The sequence below is a fragment of the Anabrus simplex genome, chromosome 4 (assembly GCF_040414725.1).
Source record: "Anabrus simplex isolate iqAnaSimp1 chromosome 4, ASM4041472v1, whole genome shotgun sequence".
In the NCBI taxonomy this organism is placed as follows: domain Eukaryota; kingdom Metazoa; phylum Arthropoda; class Insecta; order Orthoptera; family Tettigoniidae; genus Anabrus; species Anabrus simplex.
Genome location: NC_090268.1, coordinates 103,475,478 through 103,494,876, shown reverse-complemented (window position 1 = coordinate 103,494,876; position 19,399 = coordinate 103,475,478). Strand labels below are relative to the sequence as shown.

The following is a 19,399-nucleotide window of genomic DNA, read 5'->3' as shown; positions in this document are numbered from 1 at the left end:
CAAAATCAGGAGTATACAGGATCACTTGCAACAGTTGTAATTCTTCTTACATCGGACAGACCGGGAGAAATTTTTAAGATAAGGTACTCGGAACATGTCAATGCCCTGAAATACAATAAATTTTCAGCTGTAGGACAGCACATGCATGACTATAAGCACAAATTCACAGACATAAAACAGGATATGGAAAATCTCAAAATCATCAATAAAGGACCCCTCCTTAACATTACCGAAAGCTGCTTCACACATTTAGATCAATATTTCAACCCAAATCATAACCTTAATGAAATTTCAGAAAAGCCAAATATTCTTTTTGACCATCTAATTCCCATTTTCAGCAATGTCAAACCAACAAGTCATAATTCAGCTTTTCATAATATTCACAGCACCTTTCCTCAACAGCCATCCTTTTTCCCCCCCCCACAACCTTTAGCCCCACCTTAACCCCTCTCCCCCTTCCCCAACCCCCTCTCCTTCAGGACCTTCCCCTCCCCTCTCGTTCCTTTGCATTTGAATCTCAGAATAGTTAGTATGAAGCACACTCAACAATAGACCACACACCTCATGCTGTATTGAGAGGTAAGTCTCATATAACCTATGCCATCTAACACATTCTCTCATTCAATTCATTAATTTAATTTTATCTAATTTATCAGGTTAACTTCATGGGCACCGCAATGAATTGCAAATTTTATACCAGACACAATGTATATGTGTTAACCACATCTTCATGTGCCGTCCTGACAATGTCCAACAACATTTCAGCAAGATTTAACAAGCACCACGAGAGCATCTCATTTATTACTCTTGTTCGCCCACTAATAGGGAACGTGAGCTGGGATTAGACCGTCGTGAGACAGGTTAGTTTTACCCTACTGATGACTGGTCGTTGCGATAGTAATCCTGCTCAGTACGAGAGGAACCGCAGGTTCGGACATTTGGTTCACGCACTCGGTCGAGCGGCCGGTGGTGCGAAGCTACCATCCGTGGGATTAAGCCTGAACGCCTCTAAGGCCGAATCCCTTCTAGCCAATGTTGGCAACGACACAATGTATATGTGTTAACCACATCTTCATGTGCCGTCCTGACAATGTCCAACAACATTTCAGCAAGATTTAACAAGCACCACGAGAGCATCTCATTTATTACTTTGATTGAGGATGAATCAACATCTAACAGTTCCCCGTCAGCTAGTGGTTATTTACAGTGGTGTCCAAGGGATTACATATAGCTAACACCACACAAATAGATTTGATGACGAACTACAGGATCAACATTTACCAGTTCCCATTTACTACTGAAATATTAATGATCAGCAGTATTAGGACTAACAGTTCTGTGTATATAAATTAATACTTGAAATTATTCTCAATGATGAACATACTCAAGATGTTAGAACCTAGTTTATTTTCAAATTTATTCATAACTCCATCCCAGTTTTTAATGTCACTTTGTATATATTTGTTTTCATTTGTTTTATGTCAACTGTGTGCATGTACATTTGTTTAGTTATTAGGTGTTTTACATTAAGGTTGAAGATGGCCAGCCCCGGCCAAAACTAGTCCCTAATTAATGTAATTTAGAATATTACATATGTATAGTATTGAAAGGTGGACCTATACTACTAATTATATTGTACTTACAATTCAATACGGATCAGAACCATGAAGTTTATAACCTATGAACACCACATAACAGTAAACAGCAGGAAAGTAAAATTAGTAATTTAAATACCTAGGAGAAATTACAACATACAACTTGGACGAGAAACCCACATTGCAAGGAAAAACTAATAAAATTATAAAAGCTCAAAAATTATCATGGTCTACATACAATGAAAAATGTCCATTGATCAAAACATATTTAAATATCACAAGATGTTGGTTCAACCAGAGGTGACATACAGAAACGAAAGTCTTTTCAAAGTCACTCAGAGAAACAGAATTGACAAAAACCTGAAAGTAGAGAGAATAGCTACAAACATGCATAAATAAAAAAATATCAAATATATGGACAATGATGAATAGTGCCAAATGAAGTGGTGTACAAAGAACTGGAGCCCATAACAGATATATGCGGATGCAGAAGAAGAGGATCTTTCTTTCAGTCACATTATGAGGACACCAGATTACCAGAAAAAATTATATAGAAGCTCTAGAATCTGAAGCAAAAAGTAGGATGGATTAAGGATATTAGAGAGGATATGGAACTAGAAATAACTCCTGATGATTTGCAAAACAAAAGAATAAAGAAACTGAAAAACAAAGAAATAAGATTTAAACCAAAAATAGACTGACGACATTCAATGAAAGGGTATTTACAGATGAGGAACGACAGAAAATATCAGAACGAATGAAAAGCTGTTAGGCGATTTGGAAAGAAAACCTTTTGAAGTAGATGACCAGAAAATGATTGAAGTGGTCCAATGAGGCCATAAAAAGAGAAGCAGAAGAAGATATTTGCAATTACAGTATTACATTTTTCAGAACTTGTAAATATCTCTCTGGAGAAATTAGTTCTATCAAACAGTTACAAATAACATGTATGGAAAATTAATTTTTTCACTTCACTGTCGTAAGTTATTGGATACATTTTTACCGTAAGAGCAATAACTAGAGAGATATTCACAGATTTAGAATTTTGTTCACTGTGGCTTCAGTGATGTGGAAATTCTGTACATTCGTCAGAGTAATTAACTCACTAGTGACTGTGGTTGTAACTGTTTTATAAGCTGAAAAGCCGATTGGTCATTACTCCTATTGGTCAGGAAGATAACGAAAAGGACTGCCGAGGAGGGATCGCTCAAAAAATGAGAAAAAACTGGCATCATCGTAGGGAGTGAGGTTTGAAGCCTAAGGTGGAAGAAAAATGCAACGACCTACAGTTTCAACAATAACATGTTGTTGCTGTTAGCTGAGGTGTGCTCTCTTTCACGGTTTCTCATCACCACTACAAGTTATTACTGCGGCAATTACAAAATCTAAACCCATCAACAACAGGCTCACAACAGCTAGTATTCTATATCTTTGAATACAGAGAAGCTTACTCTTATCAAAGAAGTGAAAAACCAGAATATTAATTTTTGGAGAATTCTCACATCTAGTGCCTTTAAAGATTTTTTTTTTCTTTTTAAAGCCAGTTCAAGCTGATGAAGAAATGAGAATGTGTGTTTTAACAGTAACTCCCTACACGAAATATTGGCTCAAATCATTCTCAACATTCTATACACAAAGAAATAACCTACCGGTGCAACTTCTAAGAGATTAAAGAAGCACAAGTAAATAAATCATTGTCTGGAAATGCCATGAAGTTCCTTCATCACCTGTGGTACTTGTCAAGAGAAACTCATTGCATTAGGCCTATTTTTAGAAAATAAAATCTTTTCACTAACAAAAAATGACAGGTTGGAATATCCACTGAAATGTGTAGGTTTGGATTCAGATGTCATTACAAAGAATGAGATATTTTCAAGAACAATTTTTAGGTTCAGTTTCACATGCACTCCACGCAAGTTTCAAACAAAGAATCTATATAAATATAAAATAAGAGTTTTGTCTGTACATTGCTCAGAATTTGAAAGAAACAGTATTTCTGTATCGGTCATGTCCACAGTAACAAGGAAATGCACTTTTTACTTTTCCGTAATTTCTGTCTGTCTGTATGTATGTTCATGCATCACAAGATAACGGCTGAAGAGAATTTCATGAAAAACGGTATGTACAGTCGGGGGATGAACCACTACAATCTAGGCTATAAATTATTTTACTCACACCGAGTGAAATGGTAGTTTAGGGGAAGGCCTAAAATTCAATTCTCAAATATTTAGTGGTCCTATCTATAAATACTATATAACTCAAGTTACATAGAATTAACTTTCCGATCATTTATATCTTGTACATTTTTACCGTACCGGCTATGATAACACAGATATTCATGAATTTCGATTTTTGTTGCTAAGTCCACATCAATGCCAAGCCACGAGAAAATGGGTGAACAGAATTTAATGAAAATCTGTATATAGTCAGGAAAGAAGAAAATATAGTCTAAGCTATAAACAATTTTACTGACCCTGGCTAAAATGGTAGTTTAGGGGTAGGCGCCTAAAATTTAATTTTTAAATACGTATGTTATTGGTCCTATAGATAAGTACTACTGTACATAATGAAGTTATAAAGAATACAATTTCCGATCATTTATGTTTTATTCAGTTTTACCGTACCGACTATGATAAGAGTAGCATTTCAGAGTCGGAAGAAAACTAAATGTGAAGGCCTACAATATCGAAAGTGCATAACATTGATCAACAATAACATTACATTGACCATTGTGTGTTGTGACGTTCTTTGCCGCTTATGGTGACGTCAACTCCGATACATGGGATTACTGTTGCGTACCGAGTATAAAAGCCTGACTGAATATTGGTGGGAAATAGCTGGGGACTTAGAAAACTCTTTAGCATACAATTCCTCTGGTTCACACATTGTCTAATACTGCTGGTACGTAACACACTGGTTCATCATAGTATTCCAGCTATTCGATCCCTACTCTGACGTGCTGTTTTGAATGAGCAGTGTGCACATTTGGCAGAGGCTCACTTAGTAATAGTAGTATAACCTGGTCCAGAATTACAATTTAACCCTTTCACTACCAATTTTATTTTTTCATAAATTAGGTTATTTCTTTGCATTTACTGGTCAACGAACTTCTAATTAGTATACAATTTCAATATCTAATTAATATCTGATACGTTGTGCCTCAGAGGGGTGGGACATATATGTCCCACTGGTATTCCTGTGTGGGACATATATGTCCCACTGGTATATTTTGAAAGATGCCAACTCTTATTTATAATACCATTATTTATAAGAATATGAAATAAAAGATATGGTACACAGAATACTAAATAGCCAAACTTAAAACGATGATATATAAGATCAAATTATTAGTTTTAGAACACTTCACGTGTAGGTTAGATTACGTGCAACAGATCAAGTGTGATAAGATGCAAAGTAGGCCTGCACAGAGGGAGCTTACACATTGTACAGAGAGTTTTGATTCTTGTTCCTTTCTTCAGCTTTGAGCACCTCACACATCGCCTTCTGGTATTGCCTTCCACCGGCAACTGACCTCCAACATACGTCAATTTTGATGCCGAGGTAGGTCGCCCAGATATCCTCTTCCTTTTTACTGTTGCTTTTGCTTTGCCAACAGCCATCATTTGTTCTGCAAGGGGAATAATGTACTCCAGCAACGGAATCCTTTTATGCTTGGTTTCTTGATACAAAATCCAAGAATTGACAACGGCCGTCATGAGAACCTTGCAGAAAACCTTTCTCCACCACTTTTGAGATTTTTTATCAAAATCATATGTTCCAACTTTCTGAGAGAGGTCTACACTACTACTACTACTATTCTACTTCCATCTTTTTTTCTTTTTTTAGCACTTCGACTTCGTTTGCCACATGGCAGTTGCTAAGTACCACCAATTCTTTAGAATCCTGCCATCTTGCAGCAAGCGTTCCAGAAGCATTAGCCAAATACTGACATTGGCTCCTGTCTAACTTTCCCTGCAATTGTCGTTTTTGTCTGCTTCTGAGGCAGTATCACTATCCAGACCTACCGAATCATTATCACTAGGCACATAATTTACATCCACAACATCATCAGAGCCGAAATCCAAATGTGATGCTGAATCTTCTTCATTTGTCCCTAAAAACTTTGCCAGTTGGTTGTCATTCGAAAAGACATCCTCCCAATGCCGTCTTTTTGAAGTCATCTTAGCTACAATAAACACAATCTATTTTGTAAACCAGGTTATAAAATACCACTGGGACTATATGTCCCAACGAAAACTACCAATGGGTTATATGTGTCCCATTGTAAAGAAATTAGATATTACATTGCACTAACCTGATATAATAATATGTAAGATGCAAGAAAGTGGTATTTGTTATCGCTACAAGCTAAGAAATCTATATATAACCATTGGGACACGGTCCTGTGCTATTATAATTGAATTAAATCCCAATAGTATTGGTTGATAGCCTTGCGGGACATATATGTCCCAGTGGGAGTGAAAGGGTTAAGGTTATTCCAAATTATAGCACCACAATTCACTAAATAATACAAAATTCAACCCTAAAAAGAGCAGTTTCTTAAGAAGAGAGTCTTCCTCATCACTTTTATTAAATTCTACATTCATTTTATTCCAAATTAGCAGTGAAGAGAGTTTTCTCCTCTGACTTGGAGAAAAAATTTGCCTCCAAGTCAGGTAGATTTTGCCGCCACCAGTGTAGTGAAATGAGATTTTTCCGACTCATCGGGTACTCCTAGGAAACAGATTAGTAAAAGGGCATAGATTTGCTCTGGGACTCTCCACTATTCGACACCCCCTCCCCCCCCTCAAAAAAAAAAAAACTAAGAGTGTTCACGGATCACTGCTGTCTGCGGCTTGGTCATTTCAGCTCTGGAACTTTGGACTGTTAGATCGGCAGCATAGTACTGTTCATTATAAGTAAGAAAATGCGTGGTTTTTCATTTGATCATGTATTTCATATTGCTTTTAATCGCGCCATTACCACTGACATCATTGTAATGACCTATGTTCATTTCACAAGGGAAAACCACTAAGACGGTCTTTCTGAGGATGTAAAATAGCAGGTGGAGAGTGAGTGTCTGCCATTATAATGAAAACACCCCAACATGATTGTGACTGGTGGTAGGCAAGCGGGCCTAGCATTACAATGAAAATTCCCTATCAATTTTGCTTACGTATTTTCTTGCATCTGCACTTTCGCATAGCATTTAACATACTAAATAGCCTTCTTGCTTAAAATTTGTTCTGTTCTCGACCTTTATGTTTTGAATCTGATTGGTCAAACCACCTGTGTACTGTGATGTTTCTTCATAAAGTCATTTGACGTCATTTTCTTTCCCTTTACTTACTTGATCTGTATTAAATTTTGGTAACTACTGTAACCATATTAAGCTTCCTACATTTAATTTATCTTTTATGCTGTTTACAACTCATGACTCTTTTTCTAACTTTGTATGCTCTCGGTTAATATCTTAACACTACCCACTTTCCCTATTGTAAAGTGGCCACGCCAATTCGTCCTGATTCATTCTTGTCAATACCATGGCAGCGCTCACATTCTTGTTATAACCTTGGCTGTCACCTTCCCTGGCGGTCATTCACTCGGCTGGATGTACTTGAACAGGCCAGCGATCTTCGATATCTTGCCAGCTATACACTGGGACGGTGCGTGCCAGCACTCTTCATTTTTCACAAACACCAAACTGCTTTAAACTACAACTCTACTTGTTAGGCCTCAAGCTCTACAAGGCAGTACAAGATCGCAACATTCTCTTCTTGGAACTTAAGAGTACAACACCACAGTGACCCCTAAGACATTAACATGAGATCGCTTCTCAACTAGGACTTCAGCACGCCACAACATGGTGATCCCTAGACAGCAGTGTGTGCTCAACATTTTCCTTTTTTTCAAATCTAGGGACTTAAATCTTCTGCTCCGTGCATAATCAGTTCAGCTTTGTGTCACAAGTTGATTTTAATGTACTTTTTTTTTTTTAATGGCTGAAATTGTTTTTACTACCGTCAGGAGTGGCCAAAATTGAAGATAAGTATTTCCACTTTCAGTCAATATGAAGCATTCAAAGTTTAAGAATTTCTTTCTTGTATTGAACAGTGCTGTCTTGATCAATTCAAGATATTTTGAGGTGTCAGTATACTCAAGTTAAATCAAGGACAATGAGGCTTTGATTCTTCCTTAGAGTCAGCATTTATATCTGTGTTTCATTCAATTTAATTTAAATCACAGACAATGAATCATCGAGTTTCCTTTTTTGCATCAATGTGCAAACATTTGAATTTCAAAGTAATATAACCAACTAAGTTCATAATTGTTTGTAACATTCCTTTTCACTTTAAGAACTTAAGGTCCTGCAAACTTTTTCCTGTTATTTTAAAAATGTTTTATAATCGTCCTTGCTATGAAAACCTTCAAGTCAATTGTTAACAAGTTTTCATGCTCAGGTTAAAGAATATTTGTCGTAAGTTATTTAATATAATTATTAAAACATTTTATAGGGTTTCTTTCCTGCTCATTTCCTTTATCTACCGTCTTTTAAATCCATCTTCCAGTAATTTTTTCCTTTCCACACCTTATTCCATCTTCTGGGAACAGGATAAACTCCATTCCTTGGACTTTATCCCAGTTTATTCCACGGAGCGACTCAAGAGAATGGACATTTTTAAAATCTAGATTAATGGAAGAAAATATATACTTAACATTTTAGTTAACAGTACAGAGTATGCCGGTGCTGAATTTAGTTCTTTAATAAATCAGATGACCACCTTCCCAGCGCAGTCGATCTCAGTCTCTTACGGACATCATGCATGATTCAACATAGAATTTCAACAGGACTCATGGTAATTTCCCTTCCTTTCCTTCAGTTCTGTCATAGCAGGTTGAGTACCGTAACCCTCACTTTTAAGGTGGACCCACAAGAAGAAATTGCATGCTGTAAGGTCAGGTAATCTTTAAGAACATGAAAATCCACAGCCTGTTTCCAGTCATTCGACCGGGTCAGGAATGGAATGAATGAAGCCCCCATCTTGCAGCGAGGATAGGAAATGTGCCGGCTGCCGAAGCCTGTCGCACTCCTCTGGGGCAATGATAAATGACTGACAAATGAAATGAAATGTTAATGGGAAGTGTTGTTGGAATGAAATGAGGCATTCAGAAGCCAAGCCGACTAACTCCAAAATATTCAAGTGCAAGTAATAACATGGGTGGGTAGCATCACTGAATATTTGTCAGTTGCCAAAACAACTAACTCCACAGTTAAATGTTTTGCCGCCAGAATGCAGTATCTGCTCTGGCAACGGAACATTTTACCAATGGTTTCAGTGGCCAAAGTCATTAACTCCACAGATTTTTCTTTTATTGAAAAAAGAGGAAAACTTGTAGCCATATCTATTCTCCAAGGGATTGGTATGATATTTTTGGCTTCAGGAAAACAAACAAATATATCCTCTCAGAAATGAACCATGAGACCTTGTATTCAACGGAAAACTTAGAAAAGTGTATCACCAACAGGAAAGAAAATGTCAAAGGTGAACCAGTTAACTGGCTGACAATGAGATGGATCAGGATTGGAGAAGGCTGAACAATTCACTATCAAATTTGAAAGTACTTTCTTCACAGGAAAGCCTTTCGGAAAATTTAATATCCAGAAGAAAAATGGAAACCTATATCCTTTATAGCACATCTAGACTGACCTCCATGGCAGAAAAAAGGATGTAATGGACCTCTTGAAGTTTATACCTCCTATTCATCAGCACTATTATAAAAACTTGAAGACAGCAAGAGATGAACCTGTCAGTAATGACGACTGCATCACGTATGCAGAATAGAGGCGAAGAATAACGTATTTGTATTTTAGGCACTTTTTATGTGTATTTTAAGTATTAAATGACTTACAATAATACTAGTGCATTGTTCATGTAAAAGGGTTTTTGTTTGTGCATATTTATTTAATAAAACAACTTTTACACATACCACCCAGAATACTGTGTCAAAACTTTCAGTTGACAATGTGACTAACTCCATAGAAAGTGGCTTCTTCAGGTGGGACAGACACACTGAAATGTTTTTATATATTTATAAAGTGCTGAATAAATAACCTTAATTGTAAGAATATAAATGAGTGTATTGTAAATATGCTGAAAAATGAATAGAGTTTTTTACAGATCAATAACTTCAACTGCTTGTACTGAACATTTGTATTTGATGGAGTTAGTCGGCTTGGCTTCTGAACGCCTTAAATATGACAGGGAAAACAGGAGTACCCAGAGAGAAACCTGTCCTGCCTCCGCTTTGTCCAGCACAAATCTCACGTGGAGTGACCGGGATTTGAACCACGGTATCCAGCGGTGAGAGGCCGACGCGCTGCCGTCTGAGCCACAGAGGCTTTACGCAATGTAAAAATTCCTTGAAATTATACAGTTGCCAAACAACTGTCATACTGTTACCACAGATATTCATGTTGTGTGTGCCGCTGCTTGGTCTTGTCAGAACCAGGTGAAGTCAATCTTCCATGCAATTAGGTTGTAATACTACTTTGACAAGTAGATGGGCTGAGTGGCTCAATTAGTAGAAGTGCTGGGCTTCTGAATTCAGGATGGTAGGGTCAATACCACATGAACAGCAGCTTCTTAGACCAGTCAGATGTATATGCATATGGACCCAACAATCACTTCTCAGAGGTGGTTTGAAGCATATGCATACAGACTTTACTAGCTATGTAGGATATGTACGTCTACCTGCTTCCTGTTGCATGCCCATGAGAACTGCAGTTAAAGTCTGAAACACAGGGAGTGTGTCCTTGGAGTAAACCTTCTTTTAATGGTATGTTGTTGGGTAGCACATAATAGAAGTTATTTCATCAAGTTTACTTTGCTGCCCTATGGTCAGCTGACAGTGACTGGCATGGCAGGCACACTGTGAGGTTTACATTTATCCTAGACAAGTTTCGTGAAGATATTTGCTGAAAGTAGTGATGACATTGAGTCAAGTGCTGATTACTGTGTTAGTGAAGATGATTATCCACAGCTTGAAAGCAGTTAACACTTGAAGAATGAAGATAGTAGTGAGGGTTATCATGTTTTTATTTTTTTTATTTTTTGCTTTAATGTTGCACTAGCACACACAACGTTTTTGGCAACAAGGATTTGCTGAGTATGAAAATGGGAAACTACAGAAAACCACCTTCAGGGATGCCAACGGTGAGATTTGAATCCATAATCTCCAGAATGCAAGCTCGCAGCTACCCTACCCTAACCGCATGGCCAACTCGCTCGATAAGGTGTTAGTGATGAACAACTTGAGTGGTCATGAACACCTGTTGAATCATAAGTGTCTATAAAGAAGAAGAAAATGGTGAGTGTGATCCAACTAAAATGTCCCATATACTACAGTGCACAGAATTCTAACTTGAACACCTAATCTACCGACTAGATTTGACAAAAGCCCTGATGCCGAGTATCATCTTCTACCTGTTTTATGAGCTGACAGACCGTCAGTCGATCCGCCAGCAGAACAACTCTAGGAGAAGCATTTCATCGGTATTAAAGAAAATTCCAACTGAAAAAAAAAAAATTAAAAAAACAAACATCTGCTGTTGAACAGAATGCAATATGAGCCTGTGGTTTGAAACTTGCTTCAAAATACTCCAGACTCAATTAGATTTGTAAGAGGGCGAGTTATTCAGTTTGATTAATTTCCTACTAATCATTTTTTTTTTTTTTTTTGCTATCTGCTTTATGTCGAACCGTCTTATGGCAACGATGGGATAGAAAAGGCCTAGGAATGGGAAGGAATTGGCCGTGGCCTTAAGGTACAGCCGCAGCATTTGTCTGGTGTGAAAATGGGAAACCACGGAAAACAATCTTCAGGGCTGCCGACAGTGGGGTTCGAACCCACTATCTCCCGATTACTGGATACTGGCCGCACTTAAGCAACTGCAGCTATCGAGCTCGATCATTAAAATATTTATAATTTTGTGATTGCTGGAACATGATGTGGACAAGAACTGCACAAAAATTTGAACGAGATGGAATGAGTAGTTTGAAAGATATTACTATGTCTGTGTTAGCATTTAAATTGTTGGTAACTTGCTAGAAAGAATTACCACTGCAGGGGTACTGAATCGTCAATAAATATTACCAGCTTGAGGGGTTAAAGAACTTCTGAACAAAATTCTATGCCTTGACAACTCCGAAAACCGTAAAAACTGTTACCAGGACGCAAAACCACCAAAATTTTTAAAAGTGTAAAGCCTACTACAATATAAGCTTTGTGAAGACTTGGATGGTCAGGTGCAATTGACTTCTAATAAAAGACTAAGGCACGTATGTTCTCTATGCAGAAGAAATAATATTATAGCTGAGCCCTGGCCTGTCCTGAGCACTAAGAGGCAGACTGTTTAAATGAAAACATTCTTCCTTGAGACAGATTGTTGAAAGGACTTTTTAAAATGTAAATTTTCATTTGAAACATCTGTTTTCTGTAATTGATCAAACATCTCCCTTAGCAAATTATTCCACTCCATAATTCCTCTTCCTATAAGCAAATATTTGCCCTAGTTTGTCCTTGAATTCAAACTTTTTCATATCTTTTTACTGTTAAAATGCTCCATTACCTAATGTGGGTGGGGGCGCAGACGAAGAATACAACCACGGTATCCCCTCCCTGTCGTAAAAGGTGACTAAAAGGGGCAACCAAGGGAAGATTGTATTAGAACCATGAAACTACTTGTGATTAGTACCATCACGCGGGGAACACCATGGGTCACTTTTACTTGCGCGTAGTACCACTATGTTAGGTACCAAATAGGTTTGTGATTAGTAGCACGCAGGAGCACCAGGCGGTCAGCCCCCCACTTCGAGTGCACTGTCGGCTTATACAGTACCTGTGTTTAGTACCACTAAATGAGCGACACCAAGGGTGAGAGACACCACGGTTCTGGCTTGCCTATGATTAGTTCCCACTGTACGAGGAACACCACAGGATAATACGAGTCCCTGTGATTAGTACACTTATGTGATGAACACCATAGGTTTGCGTTGCCATAATGTGCAGAATACTGCGAGTCTACGCTACTTTTGATTAGTACCGCACCATGACAAATACCATGGTTCTACTTTCCTAGCAATAAGTACCATTATGAAGGGCCGATGACTTCAATTTTGGACCCCTTTAGACTGCAAGCATCATTGATTCAGTATTGTGCTTTAGAAGCAGTCCCTTGGTCAGTAATACTATTTTTATGTCAGTTTCTGTGAATATGAGGCACTGCGGGTGAGATCCACTGTTTTAAATACATATTGTACCCGTTTAAATGGTGCCTGATTGAATTTAGGGAAGCTAGAGTAATATTTGTAACGGAACATTGGTTTATAAGTGAGCATGCATCAGCTGTTACTGTGCCATGCCGCTGCGGGCGAATATGAACTAGGTCAACAGGCCGGTGAAGGTCGCCACGTCACGCAGTTACGTCACCTAGCGCGCCTACAGCCGAGAGGGGAACGATATTCTGGAGAAATCTACTTGCCGGTGTGAAGGACGAATCATGTCACAAGAAGGTCAACAGCCAATGAAAATCGAGGAAGGTGCTGGAAGGTCTTGAGATCTTTCTAGAAAGAAGTCCAAGAAGAGTCTCTAAGGAAAAGTTGAAGAGAATATTACAGTTTTTAAGGGAGAATCGAACAGAAGAGTCTCTAAGGGGAAGTCAAGTAATACAGTCTTCTGGAAGAACGTCGTATAATTTTAGCTTCTACGGAGAACATGAATGTTCGCGGACAGTGTTATTAACTGTATTTCTTGTATGGCACCACCACTGTTTTATTTGAGTGCTAGTCCAACTTTTCGCCAGCCTAAATTATAAGGGAAGAGAACTATCTGAAGTGAATATTCGACAGGAAACTTGGCCTATAAAACATCGTAGTACCAGTAATAATGTTCCGTCAGCTTCAAGACTTACTGTAATCTTGTGAATGTGTTCAGAATTCAAAGCTTGGGGTAAAACTAAACCTGAGTGTACATCATTGGGCCAGTTAAGTGTCATAAATAATTTAGTGGTATACAACTAGTGTGGATCCTATTTTCTGATACAAAATTTCAGTTTCAGCTACCTCTGTGAAGACTAGCCGACAGCATGCAACGAACGACAGGAGAATCGTGGAATTTTCTGGAACACCGTGATTCAACGCTGCTGTACGTAGCCATAGTCATGATGGGTTAAGCCAAAGTGTGCACACCAGCGTGATGAACTTGTCCGTCTACAAGCCTCCATAGCGGAAGAAGAGGACACCGACGCCCATAGCTGCATCCCGACGCCAGGAACTTCCATCGGAACCATAAGTACCATTGTAAAATTTCTTCTTTCAGTAGATGACTAGTAAGATTGTATTCTTGCTTAGAGGAGTGTAGTTTCTTTTGAAATGTTGTACTTAAATGGCGATGGTAGAGTATTCATGCTTTCTTTGATTTATGGTTTTTACATTTTCTATCTTTGCATTCTCTTGGAATAACGTTTGTGTTTTTGATTCGGTGATAAGTAATCCCAGTTGCCAGTGAGTTTTACGAGGTCAAGAATAATTAAGATCTTCAAAAGGAATTATGGGGAATTAAGACCTAAAAATAAGTATAAGAAGAAGAAGAAGAAGAGTAAAATGTGGTCATAATAATCATGACGAGGAGGATGAGATTAAATATAGGAGTAAAATGCTAATAAATCGAAGGCTTAATGAACTATTAGTTTATGTGATATGATTGATATCAGAAGGGATGGTAATTGCAGTGTACTAGAAGCAGCTCATCCACGTCGTTCGAAGAATGCTTATTCTTTTCGTGTTTTTATGCGATTTATTAGTCAATGATTTGTTGTTGTAGTTGATCAAGCGTGGTGTTACGTGATGCTCTATCCATCCATAGAATTCTAGTCAGTTAGAAATCGTTATGATTTATAAAGGAATACAGTCGAGCGAAATCTGCGAGAGAGGGGAAGTATGCCAAGGAATTTCTCAAGGAATTTCTCAAAATTGTAAAGCATTTCTCAGAAGTAAGTTGTATAGAATTTCTCAAGAATAAGTTTTAAAGAATTTCTCAAAGGTGTGAGAAAATGATTTAGGAAGGATTTCTCATAAGTATGACAAAGTAGTTTCTCAAGAAATTTTCTCAAAATATGCCAATATAAATTAGACAGAAAAATTTGTCAAAGATGTGCTAAAGAAAGAATTAATCAATGGGTAATCCGTAAAGATTAAGGAAGTAATGAAATATGGTTATTTCATGTTCAGTGTAACATTGTTTTGTTGCAATTATAACGACAGTATCACTAATTACGTGATTGATCAAATGTTTCAGAGAATGGCTTTGGTTGGAAGTTCTTTGAAGGTGTAATTGAATCCTATGAATTCGCTAAGCATGCCAAGGACTCAAGTCATTTTGTTAACGAGAAGAATAATCAGTTGAATTATGTTGAAGAAATGTTATAAGGTAATTTCTTTCCTAGCATTGTCCAGACTGAATTTTATTTTCATTTTAATAAACCAGTTTGTTATTTTGTTCTGATGTTTATTCCACATTATGTCTCCTATCCAGTCACCAATGGCCCTGCAAATATAAATCTTCTGAAGGTCGGTCCCGTAATAGCAAGTTGGCCCTGCGAACAGTCCACCCTTTTGGGACTCTCGCTCCGCCGACTGAGCGACCCCGGAGAAAGGGACAATATCCATCCATTCATTCTTCGTCCTCACGTTTTGAATTCTGGTCAGTGCAGGATTTTGGACATTCAATTGTCATTGCATTTCATCTAATTTTGTACCATTAGCTGCCGATGACCTAGATGTTAGGCCCCTTTAAACAACAAGTATCATCAAAAAGCTCCATTTACTCGACTCAGTGGATCACGCACTTCTTCATAAGCTCGCTACTAGATTTAATATTCATGGCCCCATCTTGTCATTGATAACAAATTTCCTCTCCGGCAGAAAACAAAGAGTGGTACTCCCTGAATCTGCCTCACTGCCTCATCATGGTTATCGGTGTTACCAGGCGTATCTCAGGGCAGTATTCTGGGACCCCTACTCTTTCTCTATATCGATGACGTAATTCTCTGCACCAAAAATAGTGTTCCCTCTTGTACGCCGATGACCTGAAAATCCTAAGGGAAGTGCCTACGCCTGAAGATTGTGATGAATTACAGATTGTTCTCAATTCATGCAGTAACTAGTTCAAGAAATCTTTCTCCCAATGTTAAGAAGTGCAAGACAATCTCCTTTTCACTGCTAAAGCAAGGAATGAACACTACCTATACCATCCAGGGAAATACATTGCAATCGGCTTCTCATATAAGAGACCTAGGTGCTATGCGTACCCTAGGCATTTTTTACAGGTTCACTGAAATTGATGATATTAACGCCTTAAAATTATACTTTGTCTTGTATGTTCTCCCCATTATTGACTTTAGTTCCCCTAAGGTCCTCATCTGCTATCACAAACGTATCTCAACTAAATAGCATATTTAACTTTTTCACTTTCATTGTTAAGACTCGCAATCCTGTTTTTAAGAGCAAAACTAAATCTGACATTTTGAACTATCTGGGTATACTTGACCTGAGAAGCCTTTTACAGTTCTCCGATCTATGTTACCTTCATAAAATAATCAATGGCTACACCAAATGTAATACTCTTCCGGCGTACTTCCCTATACACATTCCAACATGCAACCGATACACTCCTGTCCCATCCACGCCTAACCTTACAACAACGCTCTATATTCCACCGTCTCCCTACTCTTGGTAACTAACTACCCGATATAGACATATTCACACCTTTCGCATCCTCAAACAGAAAATTAAAACATACCTTTGAAGTCCTCACCTGGTTTCTATTTTCTTCTGTCCATCCAACCCTCGACCTTTCTTCTTCCTATTTCTGTAACCTACACTTGCCAGTTATCGTTGTCATTGTTGTAACATTGTTATTGTTAATAATTTACTGCTGATACTTAATATTGTTATTTATACTGATTGTTATCTTTTATACTTAAACTTATTATTATCATCATCATCATCATCATCATTATTAGTGTAAAATGGCCCTCCATAGGCTGTATCTAATAATTCATTATAAATTAATGAATTAAATAAATAAATAAATAAATAAATAAATAAATAAATAAATAAATAAATAAATAAATAAATAAATAAATAAATACTCTTGGCCTATACAGTGGCAGATTTTGTCCAGATGTCGGTAGAAAATGTGATAAAGGAGATTCTCAACATCTTGAAGTCTCATTTGGAGCAACTGAAGCTCAGGGAATATTTCCCTGCGACGGATGAAACGGAGGTGTGGCTAAGGAATTAATTCACTGACAGGGTAACTTACCAACCTCTCCCATACGCTACAAGAGGAATATATGACTCTTCGACAGGATTTTCTACTTACAGTGCAATAAAATTACATTTTCACAATTACAACTACCTAACTTTTGATTATATGTCATGACTGACAATTCCAAAATCTCAAAAAAAAAATCATCTTTGAATTGTGTTTGTTCCCCATTACTCATTTGTGTGAAACACCATTCTTCAACCCCACATATTTCAGATCAAAATTATGAAATAAACTTAAAGTTAAAAGCAACTTAATACTGAAATCATCAGACTTTATACCAAACAATGTAGACCTAATTATTCAAAAGGAACTTCACTGTTCACATTGAATTGTCGCTGATGATATTCTCTCTTTTGATTTTAATATGTACGTATGTTGCGTATTCAGCCCGAAGGCTGGTTTGATCCTCCACAGCTATGCCAACAGTTATCATACATGGCCTAGGCATCACTGAAGAGGTGTACTTGGGAAATGAGGAATGAGGTAGTTTCCCGTTGCTTTCCTCACCGAGCCAAAAGTTGCCCACATCAGTCTGACAAGCCCACTGAAATTTACGCACCGACCGACCCTATGAGTGATATTTTCATACCATTCATAACAAGGACTGGATGCATATGGAATGATATTACTAGCATCGCTCATACCTCAGTCACTTTCATATTGTCAAAGCCAAGGGTGAGACAGGCAGGTAAATGAAAGTAACAAATTTATTCTAGCCCATACCAGAAGACATAGTGCACTGTAAACACTACATCTCGCCAGCAAAGGCACTATTTTAATATATATTTAAATTAAAATACATCGAGTTTGTAACATGTTTACCATTAGTTTTATTTCAAAACAGAGAGGGTCTGTGAAATTTTAAGTTTATCAAGAGGTCCGCAGACGAAGATTGAAACCACTGCCCTATCACAGTAGGCCTATGCTCTAAAATCAGCAAGGCCTGAATGAACATTCAGCCACAATGAAAAAAAAGCACTTTCAAATAGCACATTGCGCGAATCTTTTCTCTATTATTATCATTATTATAAATACATAATTTTACACTGTTAATTCTATCCCCAAACGCCTCCTCTTTCATTCACAGAAATTCTTTAGTTGATCCGTTATTCTAACACCAGTGTGTTCCTCTCCAGAAGAATAGAAGCTTATAACCCCCCCCCCAAGTATCTTACAATGAACAATAAATAAAGAAGTTCTTTAAAAGAACCCATTTCGCAAAAAATGGCGAACTTGATTTAGAGTCGAGCGGGCCCTTGCCGGCGGATCCTGGGCTTCTACCAGGGCACACCTAGGGCAGACAAGGTAGAACTTGTCGCTGCAGATGTCTGTCACAAGTGATGTCCAATAGATGCGAACAAATAAATGGAATTGATAAATCATAACCTAAATGACCTGACATATGGTAATAAATGTACACATATGAACCTTTATTTCGAACAAATAGATTGTTGTCAAAATTATATCATGAATTTCGTGTTTAAGAAAAGTATCCTAAAACGGACGGGCAGATTGAATAAAATGGACCCAATGAAAATAGCAAAGAGGAAAACCGTTATAAACCTCAACACCACTAACGTTGGCGATAGCAGTTAAAGGGGGGTATGATTCCGCCCCTTTTAGACTCACCATCCCAATTAATTCACCACAAATCTTCAAGGTGCCGTACCTAATACGTAATTCGATAAGCATACGCGTTTGCACTGTAAGGAAGTATTAACTCACCTGAGAAACATTTCTTTCGCAACTTCTTTCCACCTATCATTTTCGTTTAAACGAAAGATCAGTTGTTCGTAAGTTCTGGGTTCCAAATCCTCGAGCAGACACGAAGGATCAGGTACCATGCTACTAAGCCTTCCAACACAAGACAATTACAATACTTCCCATGTGTCGTATATTACCGTCTCTAGTTTGCTTTCCTCATACCAACTCCCTGTACCAACCACAGTGACTACAAGCATGAAAAAAATTAGTATTCCTCACAAAGAACAAACGTAATTTCATCAGATTATATGGAATCACCCTCACTTTCAATTTCATTTACCCATTTGTAGCTTTTACAGACATATCATTGTCGCATAAGATCTAAAATATTCATTTTCAAATCATTGTCCTTTCATACTTCTACGAAATAACTTTTTCTTTGGAAGAATAATTACCGATGGTACGCCTGCAATTGACGTTATTTTGTTCTCGAGTTTGACAGCTAGCATGACTTTGTACGCAAGTGAATGCAATGTAAACATGTAATAAACATAACCTAAGAAATTATTTTCTTTGTGTTACAAAGCAAGTGAATTCGACGAAGAACGGAAACAGTTATGTCATATATTCGTATTTTTGTGGTGTAAAAGTGACGAGAGTTGGTTGTTGGTTGTTTTCACAGCCAAATTCTTGGTTTCTTACAAACA

At 37.6% G+C, this 19,399-nt stretch overlaps 1 protein-coding gene across 1 annotated transcript in view; it reads right to left on the bottom strand.

Moving 5' to 3' along the window:
* Positions 1–18,875, bottom strand: part of LOC137496873 (protein pellino-like) — a 40,140-nt gene extending 21,265 nt beyond the window's left edge. The window contains exon 1 of the mRNA XM_067145153.2: positions 18,714–18,875. Coding sequence (XP_067001254.2) covers positions 18,714–18,753 — 40 coding nt within the window. The 5' untranslated portion in view covers positions 18,754–18,875. The remainder of the gene's footprint in view (positions 1–18,713) is intronic.
* Positions 18,876–19,399: the final 524 nt, after the last annotated feature.